This window comes from Sorex fumeus, unplaced genomic scaffold (assembly GCF_029834395.1).
Source record: "Sorex fumeus unplaced genomic scaffold, SorFum_2.1 ptg000045l, whole genome shotgun sequence".
Lineage (NCBI taxonomy): Eukaryota > Metazoa > Chordata > Mammalia > Eulipotyphla > Soricidae > Sorex > Sorex fumeus.
The window spans coordinates 7,483,649-7,510,260 of NW_026606102.1; the positions used below are offsets into that span (position 1 = coordinate 7,483,649).

The following is a 26,612-nucleotide window of genomic DNA, read 5'->3' on the forward strand; positions in this document are numbered from 1 at the left end:
ACATGATTCTGCTATAATTTCTCTTCCTGGATGTAATAATTAATTTGGGGTGATGTCTCCCAATGAAAACAAGTCTACTTTTCCTCCTGGAAAATGGGACTAAGAAATTCTAGGTTCTACTAGTCTTTTGAATGTGAATGACATAAATATTTGAACTATGATAGGGAACTTCTTTTCCCAAGGTCTCAAGAGATTGGGGAAGTTTATAAATTATACTGGAATAAAGTAGGAGCTGAGATAAGAATTAGGCAAAATTTTTTTTTCCGTGTCTACATCTTCTAAAGACTGAGTTTTACTCCCCTTTTACTGGATTTTATTGTTATGAGATGTCTATTATTTGTAACCAATAGTGTTATTTAATCCAACACTCAGCACTCTGAGGCTAGTAAAACATACCCTTCAACAGAGCAAAGAAAATAATACATCCTTTATAAAATCATTATTGATTTTATATTAAAAGGTAAAAGGTAAAGGCCCTCCCGTTGATCGTCAATTTGCTCGAGCGGGCCCAGTAACGTCTCCATTGGAGACTTTGTTGTTACTGTGTCTGGCATATCGAATACTCTCGGTAGCTTGCCGGGCTCTCCGAGAGGGGTGGAGGAATCGAACTCGGGTCGGCCATGTTGGCCGCTTGTAAGGCGAACGCCCTACCCACTGTGCTATCGCTCCAGCAGCGGTAGGGCATTCGCCTTACAAGCGGCCAACATGGTCGACCCGAGTTCGATTCCTCCACCCCTCTCGGAGAGCCCGGCAAGCTACCGAGAGTATTCGATATGCCAGACACAGTAACAACAAAGTCTCCAATGGAGACGTTACTGGGCCCGCTCGAGCAAATCGATGATCAACAGGAGGGATTTTATATTATTAATGTAAAAATAATCATAAAGAGCCTTACCAGTGACTCATCAGAACCTTAAATAAGTTGTAGACCATACCTTTCTAATCCTCATTTTCTCATCATAACTATTCTTTTATCAAAAATTATTCAACATACTAGTTTTGTTTCATGCATTTAACATATGCCTGTGATCACATATTGTCAGCACTGTTATTAGAACTGGCTAAACTAATAGCCAATATTTCATATTAATAAGACCTAGTATTTGTCATCAACAGCAGTTGAACAGGGAATGATACAGGAGAGGTTATGTGTAAATTTTCTAAAAGAAAAATTATCTTTTAAATTAAAGACATATCAAAATGACTATCTGATATGTATACAAAAGCCTGGTGGTCTTTGAGATTCCAAATCAGACTAGCTTGAGGTTATAAACTTTTTGATAAAATGTGGACTTGAAAAACCATTCCTAGTCAGTTGTTGGAGTAATGTTCAGAAAACAGAACCCTTAACCTATTTCACTTTTCTCCTTGTTAAGCCCAATTACATTATTAACTCACATCCCTAGCTGCATGCTAATATGCTAATGATATACAGGTGATTTGTGGGCAAGTATGTTGTTCCTATATGCATGAAAAACTTTAGCACCATCCCCAATCATATGACTCATGGCCAATGCCTTATGCATATTACTACTTCTTAGTAACTTTACTCTTAGAAAAAATTGCTTTTATCCCAAGATAAGATATGCAAATATCTTTTGAAATGCCCACATTCATGTCTTGGGTGTGTACTATCTCTTTAACAAATCTTCCTGCTTTTATTTATACTCTAATTTGTCCTTGAATTATTTCTCTGACAAAGACAAGAACCTGATTTTGTGGTGGAGACGAACCTTATCTCTCTTTTTGTATCAAAAAATAATTCATTATGGTCCCATCCCAGCTTCTGCAGCTATTCCTTAGACTCAGGTTAATTTCTAAGTCATGGAGATCAAAGGAGCACATATAGGTGTAGTCTGATATGCACTTTTTGGACCTGTCAGGAAGATTGCCCTTGTTGAGTCACAGCTAACCTGGGTCCTACCTAACCTTCCTTGAGGTTCAGGGACAAGCAGGAAGTTACTAAGGTAGCTCTTCCTTTGGCTGTGTGGCATCTCTAAGTATGTTCTCTGGAAAGAGGGAGGAAGAGAGTTAATCAATAATTCCAATTCTGAGTGGTGGTGTTTAACCTGCCAGTTTCCTGATGAGAACAGACCTATTTGCCCAGGGATGAACGCTGAAAACAGATAGCTTCTTAGCATTTGTGAAATTTAATCATATCTTTAAATAAGACCATGAGGAAAACATTTCAAATGAAAACAACCACCTCTGCAAAGACATGAAGGTTATAACTTAATGAAAATTTGAGAAATTGCAGGTCAATAGGTGCAGTTTTGGTTAACAAGAGGCAGAGAGAAAGTGGTAAATTAGATTGAGAAGTGGGCAAGAAATGATTTAAGGAGTCAGTAAGAAAACTATATCTATAGCCCTGAGAGGGCAAAGACAATGGCAACAAGCTCTTAACACATAACAACACCCTGCAAATGTGTTAGTTCATTTTACTCTTAAGTGGTAGTAGAGATGGTGTTGTCCATGAATAAATAAAGTTTAGTAAAGCAGGGTTGTTTTTCTGAAGGAATTGCAGACCTAGTGTAAAGTCAGGTGTTAAACCCAAGACCTCAGGTCTTATTATGGGTTGAATAACATTTTACTCAGTTTGCTATAATAAAAATACCATAGGTTGGATTCGGAAAAAAAAGTGATTTGTTTCTCAGAACTCTAAGGACCTGGAAGCCCTGGCCCTTGTATCTACTGTCCTTTGGGGTCAGCCTCATGTTATGTTATTAAATACTCCACAAATGAGTGCTGTATTTCTATGTCTGTCCCTCTCTTTTTGACTCATTTTACTTACCATGATAATCTCCATGTCTATCCATTTATAAGCAAAGTTCATGACTTTATCTTTCCTAACAGCTGCATAGTATTCCATTGTGTAAATGGACCAAAGTTTCTTTAACCAGTCATTTATTCTAGGGCACTTGGTTGTTTTCAGATTTTGGCTATTGTGAACAGTACTGTAATGAACATATAGGTACAGATGTCATTTCTACTGTGCTTTTTTGCGTCCTCAGTATATATTCCAAGAAGTGATATTGTGGGGTCAATTTCTAATTTTTGAATGGCTGTCCATATTGTTTTCCAGAAAGGCTGGACTAGTAGGCATTCCCACCAACAGTGAAAGAGCTTCCCTTTTTCCCCACATCCTTGCCAGCACTGGTTGCTTTTGCTCTTTTGAATGTGTGTCAGTCTCTGTGGTGTAAGATGATATCTCATTGCTCCATAGCTGGAAGTCTGCCTCATGAGTAAAGCAGAGAAGGCAGCTGGAATAGAGAAGGGATCACTAAGAAAATGATGGCTGGAGGAATGGGTCGGGATGGGAGATGTGTGCTGAAAGTAGATAATGGACCAAACATGATGACCTCTCAGTGTCTGTATTGCTAACCATAATGCCCAAAAGTAGAGAGAGAGTATGGAGAATATTGTCTGCCATGGAGGCAGGGGGAGGGTGGGAAAGGGGGGCGGGTATACCGGGGATATTGGTGGTGGGGAATGTGCACTGGTGGAGGAATGGGTGTTTGATCATTGTGTGATTGTAATCCAAACATGAAAGATTGTATCTATCTCATGCTGATTCAATAAATTAAAAAAAAGACCTAGAAGCCCATGTTCTAGATGACAGCTAATTGGGTTTCTAGAAAGAGTCTTTTCCTGGTTTGAAGAGCACAGCTTGTTTCTATTTTCTCAGAGTTTATAGAAAGAGCTGCTCTGAAACCTTGATTTCTTTCTAAAGATGCTAATCTCATGGGAAACCTCTTCTCAAGATCTCATCTAACCCAAACTACTTGTTATCTGCCTCACCTCCAAATGCTATCTCAGTGAGGCATAGAGATGCAACCTACTCATTTGAGAGGTCACAAATGTGTCCTAATCCTAATTTCCTAATCTTAAATTCCTAATCCCCTATATCTCAGAATATGGTGATGAAATAATATGAGTGCAGGATCATTAGTTAAGATGAGGTCATACCATAGACTAACGCATCCTAAATCAATAGAATTCATGTGCTATAAAAAAAAAAAGGTGGGGGCAATCTGGATACAGACTCAGACCCAGAGGAACATGCATACAGGCATGAAGGTAGAAGTATACAAGCCAAGAATAACCAGACACTGTCAGTAAATCACTGGGAACTATAACATAGAATGGAATAGATTTTCTTATTTTATGACCAGAAAGCATAAACTCTATTTCCACCTTTTTGGATTTCCAGCTGTTACTTTGCAGTAATAAGTGTCTGTCGTTTAATCTGCATGCTTTGTAATACACTGTTATGGAACCATAGTAAATTGATAAAGGACCCAAAGCCAAGCAATCTAATCAGTATGTGACAGGGTCCTGTTTTTAAAAGAGCCAGGAGTATATTCTAAAAAAGGAAAGAAATGTGACTATGTTTGAATTCTATTCTAAAATCAATTTACCCTTTCTCATCCTTTGACCTGAAGCCTCTCACTAGTCAGGAATACTATGAGATTCTATCCTATATGTTTCAAGGAAGGGGTTAGAGAAATACCCCCACATTCTTTGTAATTTCTCTAAAATTAGCCTCTGTTTATCCTTTATCTTTTGGGACAGGGATTCCATTTCAAAATGTCCATTTTCACTAATCTATGTTAAAACTGTTCAAAAAAGTAGTGTTGCTTCCTGTTTATAAACTCATTCTGCTTTGAATTATATGGGTAAATACAAAATATTGGAGACAATTTTTTTCCTCTTCCTTACTCTGTTTGACAGTAAATGCAAAATCACAAAGTTTTAGGAGAGGGCATTCTGTGGGCCCCTTATTACAGCTATTCATCTTTCTTTGGGGACAAAAGGGAGAGCTGACTCTATTGGATGAGTTGCTTCTCTGAAATCTTTCTCTGGTGACTCGTAATATAAAGCTGTTGAATTCAAGGAAGGCAGTTTTAACCACAGTATTTAATCTTATGGAGACATTTACTGCATAGCATTTTGTTTTGCCTTGTTTAATATAAACCACTGGAGAGAAGTTTCCTGGTTATGTCATTTTATAAAGGAGAGTGAGAAATAGAAAATCTCAGATAAGAAAAGGCCAATGCTATTTAAGAATTCTGTTATAGAATCTACATTATTTAAAGGATGCAGAGTCTTAAAATAATTACATTGAAAACATTGACATCAATAACAATGATTACAAGAATAGTAATAGCAATCACAATGGCTACCATTCATAGAGCAGGTACAGAGTAATGCCTTTAAAGTAAGACAGATATGGAGTCAAACAAGCCAGGCTTGCATTGTCTTTTGGATTCTTCCTAGGTAAATGTCCTTAAACAAGTGATTTTTATCCTAATAAGTCTCGAGTTTTTCATCTCTAACTTGAGATTTAACTCCTAGAACAAATAAAAGAATAATATATAAGGAAATGTATTGGTATTACTGACAATGGGAACATAATTAACCAAAAAGTAGAATAGGAGATTAGAGTCATGAGTAGACTGGGTTGCATGGGATACATCAAGTCTGGGAGAATAGTAGGAGCCCGGACTTAGAAGATTTTGAAACATGAACAAGTTCTATAGTTGATGGGAGTCCCTTTAAATCTTTGATTAATGTAGGGGACTTAGAATTATGCCTGGGGAAGACTAACCTAGCAGCAACGGTTCGTCAGTACTCCACTACCATGACCCTTAATATATCATCAAGTGTGCCTACACTGTAGTCCTCTGAAATGCAAACTCCAGAGATTTCTGACTGCACACGATTCAATAAACTAATAAATGCAGTCCAGCTATATGGTATAAAACAGGAGCTGAGGTTTCCAGGGCTGCTGCTGGTGAATGATAACACTATATGTAGACAGCTATAGGTGCCTTTATCCACATGGGCTGAAGACTTCTGGAATAAGGTGAAAAGTGTCTGGAAACTTAGGACTATATTTAGAAATTTAGCCCTATATTCGGGCAGAGCGACAGCACAGCAGGTAGGGTGTTTGCCTTGCACGTGTCCAACCCGGGTTCGATTCCTCCATCCTTCTCAGAGAGCCCAGCAAGCTAATGAGAGTATCCCGTTAGCAAGCTCCCCGTGGCATATTTGATATGCCAAAAACAGTAACAAGTCTCACAGTGGTGCCCGCTCAAAGCAAATCGATGAACAACGGGAGGACAGTGCTACAGGACAGGTCTGTATTCAAATCATGACCCTGTCAAATGCCTCTGTGGGGTAATGGGTAAATTTTCAACACTCCAAGCTTTGTTTTTCATATTGTCTGAGACATATATAACTATATTTACATAAAAGTAAGTAAAGTAAAGGCCCTCCCGTTGATCATAGATTTGCTCGAGCGGGCCCAGTAACGTCTCCATTGGAGACTTTGTTGTTACTGTGTTTGGCATATCAAATACATCACGGGGAGCTTGCCAGGCTCTGCCGTGTGGGCGAAATACTCTCGGTAGCTTGCCGGGCTCTCCGAGAGGGGCGGAGGAATCGAACTCGGGTTGGCCATGTTGGCTGCGTGCAAGGCAAACGCCCTACCGCTGTGCTATCGCTCCAGCCCATATATATAAGCTATATATGTGCATATAATTTTAAATTTATAAGGTTATCTGGTTCAAATTGAGTTGCATATAGATGGCACCCAAAATTTGTTTTAACTTGGGTCACCAGTAATTCTTATTTCTGTTCTATCTTGCAGATGAAGAAACTGAATTTCAAAAGAAAGAGAAAGAAAGAAAAGTTTTGAAAAGAAAAGGAAGAGAAAAGAAAAGAAGGGGAAGAGACGGAATCTATATTGCCAGAAGCTGAATTTAAAACTCCAGTAAGATTGCCAATTAGGCACCAAATCTCAGAAATGCTAAGCAAGCTTTAAGAAATGAACAGGAAACCCAGGGTGTCCCAGGAGGTGAGAGAGGTGGAAAGGTGCTCAGGGCTGCCAGAGAAAGGTGCAAAGGATTCAGACACGCAAATGCCTACTTTTCAATTGTTAGCAAGGGATTCAGGTATGCAAATAGTAATTCTTGTTAGCAGCCAAACCCTGGGCAACAGAGAAGGAAGCTAGCCCCAATTGAATGGAAACTTGGTTCCGCCTAGCAACAGGCTCCTGCGTCCTTAACGACCGGGAGGGAGTCGCCTCGGCCTGAGAGTTGAGAGTCAGGTCCCGTGATTGGCCCAGCATCTGGGCGCCAGTCCCCCGCCCACCCAGTTGTTGGTGCCAGGCCTGGTCTGTGGGTCGAGCTCCTGGGAGAAGCACGCACCACACCGCGTCCCCGAGAGTTGCCTGAGTGGGGGGACCCCGCCTCAGCGGTAAGGCAGCTCCCCTGGGGAAAAAGGCTCAGAATTTAGCGCAGCTGCAGAAAAGAGAGGGAACACTCACTCCCCAGCCCAACCCTCCACCTTCTACTCTCTACCTTTCTCCCTCCTCCTCTCTTCCCCTCCTCCCTCTCCGCCCCCACACACCACACACACACACACACACACACACACACACACACACACACACACACTCACAACTTCTAGTGTTTGGAAGTTCCAGACCACTCCATGAAGATTGCAGGACCAGCAGTACTGAGCTACCTCTTCAGAACAGCTTCTAGAACAATCTAATACTTAGCGAGGCCCGGTTTCTGGTCTTGCTGTTAGACCCATGAACTGGAAACAGTTTTGTTCTTATTGACTTTATGCCAAAAACAAATGCTCTCTGGGTTTTGATTACCTGGTATGCAAAACCAGCTTTGGAATCAGAATTATTTGCACAGACCTTTCCATTTTTGGAAGGTACTGAAAGGGGACTGCTCGGTCTTGGGCCGGTTTACCCCCCATCTCTTTTCCTTGGCATCAGATCTGTTTTAACACCCAGTGATTATCTAGTGCAGGGTTTTAATTTAAGAAGAGTTGCATAAACAGATCAGTGATGGAATAGTCCCCCTTTCCGTTGTAAAGAGCTCTTTCTGGATACATCATTTCACTGAATTCTCCCAATTTGTATCAAATACACAGAACTAGAATCACTGTGGTTTCATAAAAGCAGAGACTATATCGGTGAAATCTTGTTTTTTTCTCTCTTACTTCACGAGAATCCTATGTATAGTGTTAGAGCACATAAAGAGAGAATCACCACAAGTGATTCCTAGATCCTTTTTTGCAGATCTTCCAGGTAAGATTCCTGACTGTACTAATAACTAGTTACGTGATTCTGAGTAAGTTATGTAACTACAGTAGTCAATTGTAATAACCGTTAATAACAATAATTAGGGTTGTGATGCTTATGTCTTTATTAAGGATGTTAAATATAAAACAATTGGTCTTGTTTTTATTGTGGTTACTGTTATTGTTGACAGGGATTCTAAAGTTGCCTAGTGCAAAAACCAGGGGAAGAGACTTATTTTTCCAATCTTAAGAGTTTGAAGGGATTTTGAGAAGAATCATGTCTTCCACTTGGAAGCCTTCCCATGGATCAGATGCAATACCTGAAATCATGGTGAAAATTATTGGAAGTAAACACTTTCGATACCTTGTGGAAAAGCCAAACATGTAAGTTTACTATTTTAAAATTATCTAATTGGCTTGGATGATAATTGCAGTTTTGGTACTTTTAATCTAAGAATTTGCATTTTTGGTTGCTATTCCCTGAAATTTTAGTCATTAAGATGTACAGTAGCAATAGTGTTGAGTAGTTCTGTACATACTGTTTTTCTGGTATTCGTCATCTTAATGCTTTCCAATAGTCCTAATTGCTTGGACTGATATTCCAAATTGATGAGGAAAATATAAACATTGAAGCATTTATAATTATTAAAGGAGCATTTCTGCCTCTCCTCATCAAGTTTGTATCCCACCACATGTAGCAGTTATTTTTGCATGGGGGTTAAGAAATGGACAGAAAGGTTGCTAGACAATTTATTGTGAATTAAAAGAGTGAAACTGATAATGAGTCATAAATTTATTTTTTACTTTCTTATGTTGATAGTCTACCTACCTCTAAACTAAGACCTTGCAATATAACTAAGCTATCTTCTCTTCCAAGCTCATCAAATCCACAACTGAGGAATATATTCATATATTCTAAAATTCACTATAAAGAGCACAGAAGGGTATGATTTCTTCTTCTTTACAGAAAGTTGGTGATTCACAGAAGAAGAGTATGTACCAAACTCACTATTCATTTAGTAGACATTATGTAATTTTTAAAATTATTTTTCTCTAGTGCAGACACAAAAACTGTCTGGGGGCTGGAGAGATAGCACAGTGGGTAGGGCGTTTGCCTTGCATGCAGCTGACCGGGTTTGATTCCCAGCATCCCATATGGTCCCCCAATCACCACCAAGAGTAATTCCTGAGTGAAGAGCCAGGAGTAACCCCTGTGCATCGTCAGGTATGACCCAAAAAGAAAAAAAACTGTCTCAGTGTGCATAAGGTACAGAAAGTAGAGAATACCATACATTTTCTTGACACAATCACCTAGAGAGTCCTCAAAAATAAAAATTTAGGGTTCAATTTGAGACCCATTGAATCAGAATCTCTGAAAGTGTGACATCAGAACCACTACTGGTTTTATCTCCTCACTATCATTATTGTCATTTCAGAGAAATTCCAAAGTGCATTCCTTAATCAATTAGTAATTCTGCACAGCACAGGAAGTGAGCTTTGCAGTACATGGTGTATATCTGGAATTCCTATGGAAGTTGAGAGATGTGAGTTGAATCCTGGTTTTATACCTTTATGGACTGTTAACATTGGCAAGTAAATTAACATCTCTGACCTCTGATACTACACCTATCACAGGGATAGATGTGTAATTAATGAGAATCAGCAAAACAATGCTTACTAGTATGTTCAATATACCTAATAAGTGATTCTGCTTTTGGTACTAAAGATTATTTTGGTACTGAAGATTATAACTTTCTATGAAAAAATGATGTTTAATTAAAAAGATTAAATATATCTTTATAAAACACATGTTGGTCCTCTTCTATCCTCAGGTGATAATTTATCTCTGTGTTGTATATGAGGAAAAGAAAGCACTGTGATAAGATGTATTTTGTCTGCTTTCAAGTTACAGATATTTTCATGGAAAGTAAATAGGATCAGTTGGGTGTCCTTCATAATTCCTTTCCTCTCTCCCTGGGAAATAACATTACTTCTAAGGAATTTGATGCCATGCTGATGTTTAGTCCTTTTCATTTCAAACCCCTTCCCCACGTTTTTTCCCAGAGTAATCTGAATTTTGTCTGTTTGTGTGGTGGGGTGGCCTACTGGGCCGTACATACCTGGCTATGTTCAAGACTTACTCAAGGCAAGCACCTTACCTATTGTTCTATCTCCCTGGCCCATATAATTTGACATATCTCTTTAAAATTTGAGTACAAAATAGGTCTTATATATTTAAGTTTTAAAAGGCTTCTTTTGTTCTACAATAAGGTACCTTCTAAAAATATATATTCAGAATATGAGAGATAAAGAAATGAAAGAGTAGAAAGAAGGGTTCATTGACTGTGGTGAAGGGTTATTATTTGGTGGTGTACTTGATGTGGTAAAGTTGTGTACCTGATGTATGTCAATATTTACTCTCATTAACTTAGCTTACCCCCAATAAATTAATAATTAAAGCATGTACAGAGGTCAGAGCTATGGTACAGCAAATACAGTGCTTGCCTTACAGATTACTGACCTGGGTTTGATCTCTGCCATCCCATATATTTCACCCCATGACCTGAAAGAGTAATCCCTGAGTGTAAAACCAGTAGTAAACCCTAAGTACTCTTAGATGTGGTACAAAAAAAAAACAATATAAATAAAATAAAACATGTGCAAAAAATAAGCTACATTAATTTTGAAATACATGTGACACAATTACTCTTATTTCCTCTGACACTGAGCACTTATTTTCCTATTAAGACTGGTTGCTTCTTTTTGTTTCCAAAGGATTTGATGCTGCTATTGCTGCCATGATATAGGATAATATACTTTGTAGAACTAGTACTTTCTAATTCAATAATTAAAAATTCTTACAGGTTTTTTTTTGTGGGCCAGAGAGATAATACAGTGAGTAAAGAGTTTGTTTTGCACAGGGTCAACTCAAATTCAATCCCTGCCACCACACAAGGTCCCCCAGGACTTGCCAGAAGTTATCCCTAAACATAGAGCTGGGAGAAAACCCTGAATACATCCAGATATGCCCCCATGCCATAAAAAGTGGGTGGATACATGGTGAAGCTGAAACAATAACACAGAGATTAAGTCTCTTATCTTGCACATGACCAGTTTCAGTTCAATCCCAACACTGCATATGATCTCCCAAGCATCACCAGAAGTGTTTCATGAGCCCAGAGCTAGGAGTGAGCCCTGAGCACATCTGAATGTGCCCCCAAAACAAACTAAACAAAGCAGTTTTCTTGTGATGAGGATAGACCTGCCATTATCATTTGTGTCCTATATGTCCCAGTTTACCCCCAAGGCACTGTGGTCTATAATCTTCATTTAATTCCTTGAGCAAGGACCTGAAAAAGATGTATATTTTTTATGAATCTCTTGATCTCATTAGTAAAAACTCCATCTAGATGTGTAAAACCCTCCCTGCATTCCATTGAAACAAGCTGTCTCTAAAGGGGAATGAACTTAAAAGAAAAATAATAAATAATGGAAAGAGAAGTAGAAATCTTTTTCTATAATCACAATTAGTTCAGATTTCCTATAGAAAAGGTGGAGAAGTGATTAGAAAGGAATAGGTAAGCATACTCATTTTCTGGAGCTGCTAAATACAAGTAAAGCACCTCCCAATTAGTTGTCTCACTATCTGGGAGCAGAAGTGGAAATCATGGTATTATTGCAGTCATGCTCTGTTACAGTGCCCCAAAGTTGCAGTTCTCTCTCATTTCTTTTGGTTCCATGACTTGTGGTAACATGGCTGCATGCTTAACAAGATCCTTAACCTTGTTGGTGTCTGTCCAAATGTCTCTTTTACAAGGATACCCACTCAGTTGGATTTATGGTCCATCTCACTTTAGCATGTCCTTCTCTTAACTAATTGTAATAGTAATTCAATTTTCAATTAAGAGCACGGTCTGAATTTCTGAGGGGTTAGTACCTAAGCTTTATGGGAATGCCACACTAAAATGATGTAGTTGAGGCCATGGTAGACTTAAAGCAAACCCAGATATGAAAAACTTAGACAGATCAAGCTCCTTTCCACTTCCTTTATTTATCATGTGCAACTGTTGATGAATAAAAAGAAAATATTCAAGGTCTGTTTTTATTTCATTAAGGAAATCTATCTCCTTTTGAGAGTGATAGAAGTTTGTGTTATCATAATTTTGCCCCTAAACCCCATACCAGTCTTTCAACTCATCTTTCTGTCCCTAGTTCTCTGAGTCTATTCTTTAGTCCTTCCTCTCAAAGTGCAGTCTGTGAACCATCATCAAACTATCCTGGGAGCTATAGCACAAGGGATAGGCATTTGCCTTGCATGCGGCTGACCCAGGTTCGATTCCCAGCATCCCCTGAGCACCGCCTGGAGGAATTCCTTAGTGCAGAGCCAGGAGTAACCCCTGTGCATAGCCGGGTGTGACCCAAAAAGCAAAACAAACAAACAAACTGTCCTGGGAACTAGTTCGAAATGCAGAACTTCAGGCTCTACTTCAAACACGTTGAGTCAAATTCTACAATTTTAGTCAATTCTCAGCTGGTTTGTTTGTTTATTTATTTATTTATTTTTTGCACACTACAAATAAAGAGGCCCAATCCTGAAGTGCTGCCAAAATTATATTTATAAAATGCAAATCTAGGAGCTAGAGCAATAGTACAGCGGGTAAGGTATTTACCAAACATGTGGTTGATCTAGGTTCAGTTCCTGGCACCCCAGATGATCCCCCAACCCCATCAGAAGTGAATCCCTGAGTGCAGAGTCAGGAGTAAGCTCCGATCACTGGTAGGTGTACCACAAAAACAGAAACAAAAATGCAAATGTTATTAGGTGCATCAGTCCTGATTATCCTTCCCCTCTGATACCTACAGACACCTGTAGCAACCATAGCACTCTGAGGGATTATTACACTCTTTGATGATTCTTTATGCATTTCTGCCCTCCCATTACAACTATAAATTCTATGTGCATAACTGTACTCTCAGAAACAAACACAAAGACTCATATATGTTCATGTTCAAAGCCTGCTATGGATTCCTAATAGTAATTATTGATAGGTCATTGAGATGATGTGCCCACACATGCTGTCATTTATAAAAAGAGATAAAAGTGAGTAATAAACCTCTGAACTATAAGACTGAGGGAAATCATTGGCAAAATTACTGGCCACCTATTAAATTAATTATAGCACAGAACACAATAGCGATGGTCACTTGTAGTTGTTGTCAGTTGACTAAAAACAGATCACGTCAAACTGGTTTCATTCCTTTTATAAGTGAGATTGCCATAGTTCAAGATTATATAACATTATCTTAATTTCCTAGCATAACTAATTTGGAAACAAGAGAATTCTAAACTGAATAGCAATAGGGTAAGTGCCACACCAATAGGAAGTTGATGAAACAGTTGATATAAACACAAAGTATTGGAGGGAGAGAGGTTGAGAGGATTTGTGTATAACCATGTCCTTAGTCAATATTTTTCATTTATAGTTGAAGAAAGAAAGACAAATCAATTTTAATAAACATATAAGTAGCAGAATTCTGAGAAGTCTTTGCAGAAAATGAGCTAAAACTAAAATCAAGTCAATAGAGATATATGCTGTCTGTCTTCTACATAATAATTTAAATGAATAAAAGTATATTTAAGTGATTATATGAAGATATTATTAAGGCTTTCTTGTGTTAAACAACAAAAATATATGTATACCTGCTCACAGTTCTTGGCATGGAGGCCGTATGCCCTAAATTTTATAAATGATAAGAATCTTAGGAACATTTTTTGTTCTAAGGATCTGACACTTGTACCTGACACAGAAATTAGAAATTCCTTGAAATCTTGGGAAACGGGGTATTTTTTTCCCTAAGGAGGTTATTTCTCCTGGGCCACTAGCTAGCTTCAAGAGGAAAAGTATCACTAAGAAGGAAAAAAAACGCGAATAAAATATTGGAATTTTTCGTCTCACCTTCTCCCAACCTACGAGAAAGGGGGAAGTGATCAGACCAGGGCTAACAATCATTTGTGCCCCCAGAGTTATAGTGTTCAGAGAGATTCTGAGTTGCTGATACAATTATATGCTTGGGAGGGAGGTCGTCAGATAGGAAGCATAGATTTGTGACCTTTCTTACACAACTTGTCAAAATGCATCTCGTCCATATGGCCATTCCTGAGTTATGTGCCTATAAGTCAGTTATCTCATAAGTAAACCCATTTACTTAAAATCTGTGAACCACTCTAGCAAATGAATCAAACCCAAGTAGGGGATCAAGGGGAGCCTGAATTATAACCAGTGAGTTGGAAATATTGGTAGCAATGAAGACTTGTAATTGATATATGATATATGACTTCTAATTGAGAAGACCATAATGATAATTCAGTCAGGAGATATAGCACCAACCATTTGTAGTCCCAATAAAACCGGCATGAACTTTATGATTTACAAATTCTTGCAGCTTATGGGGCCATTCATGCAGCTTATGGGGGCTCAATTTGTAGAACAAATACCTTAGATGTGCCAGACCCTGAGTTCATGCCCTGAGTTTGATCCCCAGCACTACATGGTCTTCTGACCATCACCAGGTGTGGTCTTGATACTCTTAAAATACCTCTGGTCTGAGCACAGTAGCCAAGTTCTTCCTGGAATGACCACTATTAAAAATTTAAGTACCGTACTTATTAATTATTAAATAATGGATCATTAATGTCTTTTGTGTTTATTGCTTATCACAGAGTAATCACCCTAACAAATTAATATTTGTGAACTCAATCTCTCCTTAAAACTGAGCAATTTCTCAAAGTATATACTATTATCTTTGTTTTCAATAGTTTCAAAGTGATCAAAGTAATACTAGAATCATGCCATTCTTACACCATTTCCACTTTTTTAAGTTATTTATAAATTTCCTACATACCTACTGCTATTATCTGTGTATTCAAAAAAAAGAATAGAGCCGCTATGCTCTCTCGCTGCCTACGTTCACTGGACTCGGGCTGCTTCCCCCACTCAGGATGGCCCATGGTAATGGGTAGAGGAAGGAGGAAACAAGGGCCAGGCTGCTTGGTATCAGTTGCAGTTTATTCCAATCTCATCTCCATTCTCCTCTGATCTCCTTCCCCCATTTCCATATTCTTTCCTATTCTCCTTGATTCTCCCTTGGATTCTCCTTGATTCTCCGCCCCCTGCCCACTCTTACAGCCTTAGTTTATCCCAAATCATGAGGTGTTGGGGTAGCAATTACTCATAGGTGTGGTCATACAATCAACAGATGTAAAGTTCTTCCCTCAGGGGAAGCTTCTCCTAGGGCAAATTCTCATCCAGCAAAATGACATCCCTAAGGGTGAAATACCATCTAGGTGTGTGTTCATTCATCTTATTTCTACTCCTTAAAAATATTAGTCATTTTGTATGGACACAGTAAGAGATACAGTAAGCTTATAGGATGACTCTCCTGGGGATATCTCACTATAGATCTCAGACTACAGTGCTCAGGCAAGATTAGTCTTTCCTAACCCCTAGCAGGATCCTAATCCAGTTGTTATGACCACACCTATGTATAATTGCTACTCCAACCCGACTCATTTGGGATATAACTAAGGCTGTAAGAGCAGGCAAGAGAAGGATTGAGGAGAATCGAGGAGAATCAGAAGGAGGAGAATCGAGAGGGATAGAGAAGGAATACAGGAGTAGGTGAGACTTGAAGGAGGCAGAGGGAGATGAAATTGGAATAAATTGCAACTGATCACCAACCAGCCTGGCCCTCCTTTCCTTCTTCAGCCACCCATTGCCATCAACTATCAGTCTTGGGTGGGGGAAGTACCTGAGATCACCAAATTCCGGCAACAAGAGAGCGCCTCAGATTTGGATTTATTTTTCATTACACAATATAGTTCAGTTCCAGGAAAGATAAACATTGGTTGTCTTCATTGGTCTCTGATTTTGGATCAATGGTGAAGAAAAAAATGAGATACTTTAAAAATAATTTTGGGTATATAATGTATTTGGGTATATATAATGTATTTTTAATAAATCTGTACGAGTAGTGATTTACAATACTGTTAATTTTAGTTCGATTCATACATCATTCTGGGAACACAGTGCATTTCTTTTGCCTGGAGAAGTTAGAAATCATAAAGTAAATGATAGCTATTTCAGTGCTCTTATTAGGAAACGTTAAATCTAATGACAAGATGACATAGATGCCTCTTTACATTTTGATTTTTTTAAAGTTACCCTACCTAAATCCTGTTCTCTAATATGGATATTTTCTATATTTTGCATATAAAACTGAGTAATATATAAGAAAGATCTTAGACTTTGGTGTTACATATATCTGAGCATTCATGCTAGGTCTCAAGTTAGTAGGAAAGTAGCCTTAGATATTTACATAAACTTCCTGATCACCCATTTTTGAACATATACAATGATGATAATAAATGCTTTTCAGGATTGTTAGTGTAACATAAAAGAATATATATATATATATATGGTAGCTGACACATATGAGAATTTAGAATATACTTACTGTTATTTTGATATTGAAGGAATTATCCCAGCATTTTAGGTTAGCCAGTTATTTTAGTTTAACATATTTCTAAAGACTAGACCACTAAAATAAGAATACATAGTGTGACTCACTGATGTTAAAAAGAAAAAGAAAACCCTTGCACTTCATCACTGCTCCACTTGCTATAGGTTTCACGTTTCTGCTTCCCCATGGAGTTTGGTGAGATTTTCAGCTGCACTGCCTTCCCCAGTCCCACTTTTATTTTTTATTTTGTTGTTGTCTTCAAAAGAAAAAAAAAGAAGTCTGGTTGTGTTGATTATCTGTTATTACTTCCACATAAGAACACGCTTTCATTTACTGAAATTAGATCCCCATTCACTGTGTTGGCACACTCTGGGCTGCCTTCTCCAGAGGGTTGGGGCCTGTTACATGGCACGCAGTTGGAGAGTAGTGGTGTTGAGTTCGTGCCAAGGCTGGCAGACCTTTAAGATGGCATCTGGTGACCTTTTTGCTGAGCCCCCTGGGTCTTCTATTTGAGATTTGATGTTCTCAGCAGGGGTGTCATCCAAATCAAATGTGAGATCTGGTGATCTGGAGTTACTTGGGAGGTGGGGGACAACGGGGGGGGAGCACTACATTGCTTTGGTCAGAGGATATTACTTGAAGCCCTTACAGTGGTTCTTTATAACCACAAGACTTGGAGCTAGCTCCTGTGCAGGAGGGCATTATGCAGCTGGCTTGCAGGAAGAGCTTAGGGCAAAGAAGGAAACAATAGAACAGTTTTTTCACCTTATTAATTTAGCATCCAGCAATACAGTAATCCTCCTAATTGCTGTCACTCCTGGATGACACCAATCTCTTCATGGTATCCCTGAGAGCAGCAGCTGAGGTTTATAAGTACATATATGGAAGCTAGACGTGTCTGGCTTCCAAGAGAACATTAATGGCATCTTCTGCTCACCCCTTTTGAAATAGCAAATTTCTGTTTTTAGCATTGCAGGTAAATAACACGCAAGACTAGGAGAAAGAACTGTGAGTTTGTGAACAGCCTAACTACTATGTGGGTTGAGGAATTGTTTGTGCGAATAGCAGACGCATGCAGTTTCTCAGTTGGAGAGTCATTCTCATGATGATTTTAAAGTGCTATGTATCTTTCTTTAAAAAACAGCTTTTACTTTGAACAGATTTAACAGGTTATTTTTGGTTTTACTTCTACTGTGATTGTCTTAACAGTCAGTCGGATAGATTACATATCTCCCAGGCAATTCTGTCTCAGGCTGCCCACAAAAGGCTTTGGAAGGTGATTAATGCAAGAATGGCTTACCTACCTTGCTTTCAGTCAGAAACATTAACTCTTCCCTATGACCATGTTTGTCTTTCAGGGCTGTACTGCCTGATTTGGTTGACATCTATTCTACTTTCTGCTCAGCATATATTCCCAAACTTTCATGGATTCTTTCCTAACTGCTGGTTGTAGCACCACCTGTGTGACCCAAAAAGAAAGAAAAGAAATTTAAAATAAAAATAAAGCAAATTTCATTATTAAAACAACAACAACAACAACAAAAGCAGAGTTCTCAGCCTGGGTATGGGGTACCTGAAATTATTTTCAGTTTAGCATCTTTGCAGAGAATATTTGTGGAGGTAGATTTGAGCCCTTGGTGTGGCTGCAGTGGTGGCATGTGGTTGCCACTCCTGAGACTTCGGTTGGGCAGTTACTCAGCTTGCCTGCTTTCTGAGGATACCCTGGAGGTTTCAGCTGCAGGGACCCAGAATTCCATAAATTTTAGCTGCGTAGCGTGTGTCTCCTAGGAGATTTCACTGGGAATCAGTAGAACAGGCCCGGTGCATATCATAACAATTTTGTGATTGTTGCTGACCTTTGTTGTTGCTCTTTCTAATTTCAAATAGCAATGATTCTCTGTAAATTTTACTTCACATTTAGTTGTATGCTCACTGCATTATTTATGACAATTTTGTACCAATTTTAAAACATTTTATAGAAATGTATTGATGTGTATAATCACATACACATGAAAGTGCACATCATTTGTAGATCACTCAATTAGTTTTCACAAGCATGACATATCCATGATGCAAACATGGTTTAAGAAAATAATCCCAATATATTCAGAGTGCCCCAGGCTTGCCCTTCTGAACTCTGTATCACCCTAAAAATATCATCAATATCCTGGTATATAGTAGGTTCATTATCTACTTATTAATTTCATCATTTGTGTTTCTTGAGGCAACCAAATAAAATGACGTTTTGAGGTCAGGGATTCTATGCCTTTTCTCATTGCAAGAATAATTAAGTACGCGCTCTGCTTCCAATATTTCTAATATGCTCTGTGGTCACTGAACTATGTTCACATGACATAACCCTAGACCTGAATGTGCCCCACTGTTTGACATCTCTGCATCACCACAAAAGCTACTGGGAAATCCTAAAGGACAGCATGCACCATCTCAGAGCGAGAACACGAAATGTACCCAACATCTGCCCTTCAGTTGTAGCCAGCCAACTTTCCTTCTCTTACTGATAAGTTCTCTTCTGTACTTCATCACAAATATTTTAAACCATCTGATCTTAAGACTTTCAACTTTAGCACACTCCCCTTAATACCCAACAGTTAAATCATACATCAGATGTCAAAGAGAAACTCAATGCTGTCACTAAATACACAAATGTACCTCTGTCCTGAATTATCTAATTCTAAGTACAAATTTTATCTTTGTTCTATCAATGACTCACATCTCATCTTCCTATCTCACTTTATCAGGATTCACCTTATGTCATCAGTGATACTTTTTCCATTCTCTAGTTTATTTGGGTCTTCACCAGCATTTTAATGTCTCAATTTAAATTTGAAATGTGCCTGCCATGGAGGTGGGGAAGGGGGGGAGGGAGGGGAGGGGGAGGGATACTGAGAACACTGATAGTGGAGCGTGGGCACTGGTGGAAGGATGGGTACTTGACCATTGTATGACTGAAATGTAATCACGAAAATGTGTAAGTTTGTAATTCTATCTAATGGTGTTTCATTAAAAAATAATTTAAAAGGTCTCAAATCCCCTATTGTCTTTAATTTTTTTTTCTTTTTGGGTCACACCCAGTGATACACAGGGGTTACTCCTGGCTCTTCACTCAGGAATTACTCCTGGCGGTGCTCGGCATACTATCTGGGATACTGGGAATTGAACCTGGATCAGCCGCGTGCAAGGCAAACGCCCTAGGTGCTGTGCTATCACTCCAGTCCCCCCGCCCTATTGCCCTTAAACGTAATAATAATACTCCATCAAAAAATCTACATTGACCCCAGTTATCTCAATCATCTTGTTATTTGTCCCTTCCTTCAACCACATTTCTCTCAAGAAATCTACATATTTTCTGTCTTTATTTTCTTATACCCACTTTTATCTAGCATCAAGGTTCATTACCTCTTTGAAGCTCCCTTTATCGCATTCTTTTCAGGTCCTTATAGCTTGACTCAATGGACATACTTCAGAGTCCATTACATTACATTAACATTTTCTCAGTAGCACTTGACACTATTTATTGTACCTTGACTCTGTGACTGAAGAGCCAGTACAGGGGTTATGATGCTTTCCTTGCACATGGCTGACCCTTATTAATCCCTGATACAACGTATCTTCCCCCAGTACTACTGGTGTGTCCCCTGAACACAGATGCAGAAATAGCCCCTGAGCACTACCAGGTGTGGCCCCAAACATCACCACCCAAATAATAATTATTATTATTACTTCCAAACTCCGAAAAATTCACATCAGTTTTTGTCAAGACCTTGAAACTTTTGCTGAAAATTTTGTTTAAATCTCCTTATTTCCTCCTAGATACAAATAAATGTTTCTTAGAGCTTTCTTTGGCCTAATTTTCTTCTTATGCTCCTAATATTAAAAAGGCATATATTTGAATATGTCTATATTTGAATATATATACTTGAATATACAAATCATTATCTATGTTTGGGTTTACAAACAAAATATAAAAATTTATTTCGAACTGTTTATTATATGATCAAATAACCTTATATACTTTAAATTGTAGCAAAAGCCAGAACATGTTGAAGGGAAGGCCTTAGAAGCATACAGTATAAACATGCAGCTTATATAGCTAAGATAACAAGATTTTTTTTTATTTATTTATTGAATCACCGTGGGAAAGGTTACAAAGCTTTCAGGTTAGATAACAAGATTTTTTGTCATTAAAAATGTTAATAATTATTGGAGCGATAGCACAGTGGGTAGGGCGTCTGCCTTATAAGCAGCCAACATGGCCGACCCGAGTTCGATTCCTCCGCCCCTCTCGGAGAGCCCGGCAAGCTACCGAGAGTATTCGATATGCCAGACACAGTAACAACGAAGTCTCCAATGGAGACGTTACTGGGCCCGCTCGAGCAAATCGATGATCAACGGGAGGGCCTTTACCTTTAATAATTATGTAATAACTATATATCTTTCATATAAGAATTAAATATTCAGCTTATCCACTTAAAACAAAATTCTTAGTTTTCAGTTTTTCTTCTTAAGATTCTCCTATAACATATTCTTAAAATTTATTTTAGAGTAAATTAAGTAAAGTAAAGGCCCTCCCATTGATCATCGATTTGCTCGAGCGGGCCCAGTAACGTCTCCATTGGAGACTTTGTTGTTACTGTGTCTGGCATATCGAATACTCTCGGTAGCTTGCCGGGCTCTCCGAGAGGGGCAGAGGAATTGAACTCGGGTCGGCCATGTTGGCCGCGTGCAAGGCAGACTCCCTACCCGCTGTGCTATCGCTCCAGCCCCGGTAATGAATGTCAAATCCCTAATCCTTAATACATTTTCCAAACTATCCACTATTTTTATTACTCCTATTTATGTGGCAATTAGCATCGAGTTTTTATTTTCAGAGTTTTCTTTTTTCAGAATGGCATATGATAATTGTTTTGACTCATGTTTCATTATTAAAGTTGAATAGCTTTTAGATTAGTTTATCATTTACATTATTTGAATCACTTTTTTCCCCTTTTCTCTAATATAAAAATTAGAAGACACTAAGAGGAAAAGTTGCTTCATAGTAAAGTAATTGAGAAGAGATAAAGCAGAGTCAGAATTGGCAAACTGCCTTGACTTTCTTCCTTTTCTAGTTGCAGAAACTAAAAATACCTGTTAGACTGGTAAGTAAGATACATGATAACCTCCAGAGTTCATTTTTGACACTGCCATTACTTTCTTTGGAGTTTCAGAGCAGATGGAGGGATTATGTTCGTGAGTATGAGGAAGAGAGTGGGAGCAGATAAAACATGAGAAGATAATAACATGGCCTTTCCTTGGTAAATAACCCATAGACAAATAACCATCATTTTCTTCTTCACTACACCATGTGGAGTTAACCCTGTTCACACACCAGACTAACACCTTCTGTTCCTCATGCAGCCTGTACATAGAGAGTTTGCCCTGTGAGTAACATGGTACAAAACTGTGTCTTCACAGTAAGGAGAATGAGAACTTGAAGGCAGAAACTCAACCCGTACACCAGAAATCCGTGACTAATAATGCAGCACGAGTGAGCGGAGACCCCTCAGCTTCTGCAAATCCTGCTGATCACCAAATCAATAATGAAACAAAAGAGGTGAAAGAGAATAAACATCTTGAGAACACCCAGAAACCAGAGAGCATCCAGAAACACCTAACCGGACTGCATGGTAGAAGATTTTTGAATGACAAAGTGAGTGACAAATACCAGAACTTTTCTTGGCACTTGATTAGGAAAACCCAGGCTAGGAAGGAAACACATATTCACAGTAGCACACTCTTCTGACACTTGATGCTAATAATGTGGAATTATAAATTAGGTCCATTTATTTCCAATATAAAATAAATTTGGAGGCATACTTCATCTTTCTTAACTACCAAGAAAGCAGCATCGGTCAGTTTACTCTTCGTGACTAATTTTGTGGCAGTGATATAGGCATAAATGTTACTGTGATTCAGAGTGTGTTGGAAAGTGAAACTTTATATACTTTAACATTGCATTATGATATCATTATCTTTCAAAATCTAAAGCAACCATATCTAGATATCAAAAGATTGTCAACCCAAAACTCTCAATCTTCATAGAGACCTAGATATCAAAAGATTGTCAACCCCAAACTCGGTCTTGATAGAGACCCATAGCTCTGCACTCTGTTAAGAATTAACCAAACACTTCACAACAGACTAACCGGATAATGGTGAATATAAATGATATTTAATTTGCAATTAAAAATTTTAAAAAAATAGCAGCAACTGAAAACTGGATCCAAATCAAAACTAAGCTAATGTTTCATTGATAACAAAGTACATTTCCAAAAATTGCTGAAATTGCAGTTAAGCAGATACATAGAGTGGGAGTTTTGTAGTACTGCCAAGCATTAAGTGACAGCCAGATATTTTTGTAGAAAACTGAATTAGTATTCAGTAAACTCTAACATAATTATTTTTAGTTTATAATTTTAATAACCCTTTCTAAATCTGATGTTAAGTAGTCTTTAGTCATGGGAAAATGAAAGTAAGTCTATGGATCTGTGCTCTTCAGCACAGAAGAATTCTGAAGTATTATGATTTGTAGTGGTTAACAGCTACCAATGGACTTCAGCGCCCCTGGTACAAGATTTCATTAAACATGAATTTAGAAATAAATGTGACTTGATAAAAATATTAGTGGCAGACACTATTCTTGCACCCAGACTTCCTAATCTCCAGTTAATGTCTTCTTTTAGTTAACTCATACTGAATCCTTGAATCAGGGAATCGTCAGAGTAATAATTTATGCACCTGCAAAGAATAACATTTTTCTGCCAGTAAAATAATCTGATATGAACTTCTGAAGTTTTCACTCAAGGTTCTTACTTAATTTTAACTCTTACTTTAATACATTTGTTGATAAATAGTAAAGTAAAGTAAGTAAAGGTCCTCCCGTTGATCGTCGATTTGCTCGAGCGGGCCCAGTAACGTCTCCATTGGAGACTTTGTTGTTACTGTGTCTGGCATATCGAATACTCTCGGTAGCTTGCCGGGCTCTCCGAGAGGGGCGGAAGAATCGAACTTGGGTCGGCCATGTTGGCTGCTTGTGAGGCGAACGCCCTACCCGCTGTGCTATCGCTCCAGCCCGTTGTTGATAAATATATATTTATATATGTATGCACACACACACACATATATATATATGTATAGCTAACTTAATTTTTTCCCTTAAAGTTGACCCTAGGGTTAGAATTATGGTTTAAAGATATTTTATTATTAATCAGGTTTTTCATATATTTTTACCATTTTATTTTTGAACTTAACCCTATGTGATCATTTTTATTTTTTAAACTTAAATTGTTATTTTCATTTATAATTTAAAGATTACATAACCTTAACTTACGCAACAATTTGGGGAATAGAAGGAGAATATAGATAGAAAGAATACATAATCAACCAAAGAAAACTTGGAATATGTTTTTCCGTCTTCTTTTCTCAATGCATCTTAGATATAAAGTGAAAATTATTATTTATTACTATCTTTATCCAGACTGAGGCGCTTCAAGATTTCTTCCCCTGGATTCACAATATGCATCTAAAGAATCATCTTGAATAGATCTCTGAGAGTAATATTCAGAACTAACATAGATAGCATATACTGTGCCAGACACTATTCTAGTTTCTCTCTCTATATATGTATATATTCAGATATATATTCATATATATATGTTTCTACACACTAACATACTTCTCCAAGTATCCAGTGAAGTAAGAATTCTTATTATCTAAAGTTCATTGATGAAGAAACTGAAGAAATCAAGTGCATATATCATAAGATTGAGAAGTGACATTTTTGTGTGGACTGTAAGTCCTTAATCACCAGACTGCATCCATTCCTTTTAGATGACTATAACATGACTATTTTTTATTTTTTAATTTAAGGCCATTTAAATCTTCTCTGTTTTTTTTTCTCCTAAGAGTGAATGTTTGTTTTATGACACCACATGTACCACATCAAACTGCCCATTCTGGTCGATACTAAATTGGCCATTATATATTAAACACGTTCTTTTGAGTATACTCTTCTTCACTGTCCTGTCACTGTCCTCCTGTTGTTCATCGATTTGCTCAAGCGGGCCCAGAAACGTCTCCATTGTGACACTTGTTACTGTGTTTGGCATATCGAATACATCACGGGTAGTTTGCCAGGCTTTGCTGTGCGAGTGAAATACTCTCGGTAGCTTGCTGGGCTCTCCAAGAGGGGCAGAGGAATCGAACCTGGGTCAATCTCATAATTTGGATTCTTTGCTAGGTCCATAGTGTGAGAGAAAGGTATTTGTGCCCCCCCCCCTTTCCAGAAATCAATGAAGTTTCTTGGAAGAGGCTCAGTAGGGTTAATACCCAACCACCACACACAAAGCCTGGTGGGAGGTGTGTGGTCTAATTGGTTCTGTCTGCTGAGTGTATGGGACTGGCCTGCCAGATGGCAGCCACACTTAGTATAGAGAGCCTCATTACCACCTTGACTATGTGGTAAATGGAATCCTGCTGCAGCCACAGAAGCAAACCAATCAGAATTTCTTCTAGAGCCTTATCCTTCACAGATAGAGGAAAATAAGCTTTCCTGCCTAAAGAAGTAACAGGCAATCTGGGACCACTGAATTTGTTCCAAAAGAAAAGCTACTGGTGAAGACTAAAGACTGTCATGGCTAGGAATGGGCAAGTGGGCCTCCTCTCTGGATTGTATACCATTTGAAGAGTATTGTTCGTAGGAGGTAACTTACCTGTAAAGGTTAAGGGACTCCATTCATTCATGTAGACAAGAATGAGTAGTAAAATGATGTGAACACATCAAGTATAAACCATCATTTCACGAATGGTGAATGAGAGGTCCAGAGAGTTTAAATGATTAGCCAAAGATCTCACAAATAAAGAGCCTACCTCTTCTTACTACCAACCAAAGGATACGCCGTCCCCAAATTCCATTCCTTACTATTTTAAAATAAGTATGTTTTGTGGATACTGTTTTCCAGAAATAGACAGATATCAATAACATTTCTATTTGACTGTGCATTAGCAGTTCAGATTCAATACATTCAAAGCCGAATCTTTGACCCTGGTTTTTGTTTCTTATGGTTTGTGGCTCACAGCTGTCTGTGGTCACAGAATTGCCCACAATTTTCTCAGTAATGCCAGCAAAAAAAAAGCCAGGCACCGAGAAAGGGACACTCCTTCACTGTTGGTGGGAATGCCGTCTGGTTCAGCCCTTTTGGAAAACAGTATGGACGTTCCTCAAAAAATTAGAAATTGAGCTCCCATTTGACCCAGCGATACCACTCCTGGGAATATATCCCAGAGAGGCAAAAATGTATAGTCGAAGTGACATCTGCACTTGTTTGTTCACTGCAGCACTCTTTACAGTAGCCAGAAACTGGAAGAGACCTGAGTGCCCAAGAACAGATGACTGGTTAAAGAAACTTTGGTACATCTACACAATGGAGTACTATGTAGCTCTTAGAAAAGATGAAGTCATGAAATTTACATACAAGTGGTACAATATGGAAAGTATCATGCTAAGCGAAATGAGTCAGAAAGAGAGGGATAGACATAGAAAGATTGCATTCATCTGGGGGATATAAAATAACAAAATATGAGATTAATACCCAAGAATAGCTGAGATCAACACCAGGAGGATTACTCCATAGCCTAGAGGCCAGCTGGGTATTCTAGGGGAAAGGACAGTTCAGATAGAGAAGGGAGCACCAAATGGAGGGTATGTGGAGGATCCTCCCAGGAGGGGAGATGCAGGTTGAAAGTAGACTGGACTGAACATGTTTGCCACTCAATGCCTCTTTTGCTGAACACAACACCCAAAAGGAGAGAGAGAACAAAAGGGAATGCCCTGCCACAGTGGCAGGGGGGGTTGGGGGGAATGGGGGGGAGGGATATTATCCTGGTGGTGGAAAATGGGCACTGGTGGAGGGATGGGTATTTGATCATGGTAT

At 38.5% G+C, this 26,612-nt stretch overlaps 1 protein-coding gene across 1 annotated transcript in view; it reads left to right on the forward strand.

The window, feature by feature from the left end:
• The first annotated feature begins 8,299 nt into the window (after window positions 1-8,299).
• The window catches only part of CUNH1orf87 (chromosome unknown C1orf87 homolog), a 71,209-nt gene continuing 52,896 nt past the window's right edge, over window positions 8,300-26,612 (forward strand). Inside the window, exons 1-2 of the mRNA XM_056122301.1 lie at window positions 8,300-8,487; window positions 22,096-22,330. Coding sequence (XP_055978276.1) covers window positions 8,381-8,487; window positions 22,096-22,330 — 342 coding nt within the window. The 5' untranslated portion in view covers window positions 8,300-8,380. The remainder of the gene's footprint in view (window positions 8,488-22,095; window positions 22,331-26,612) is intronic.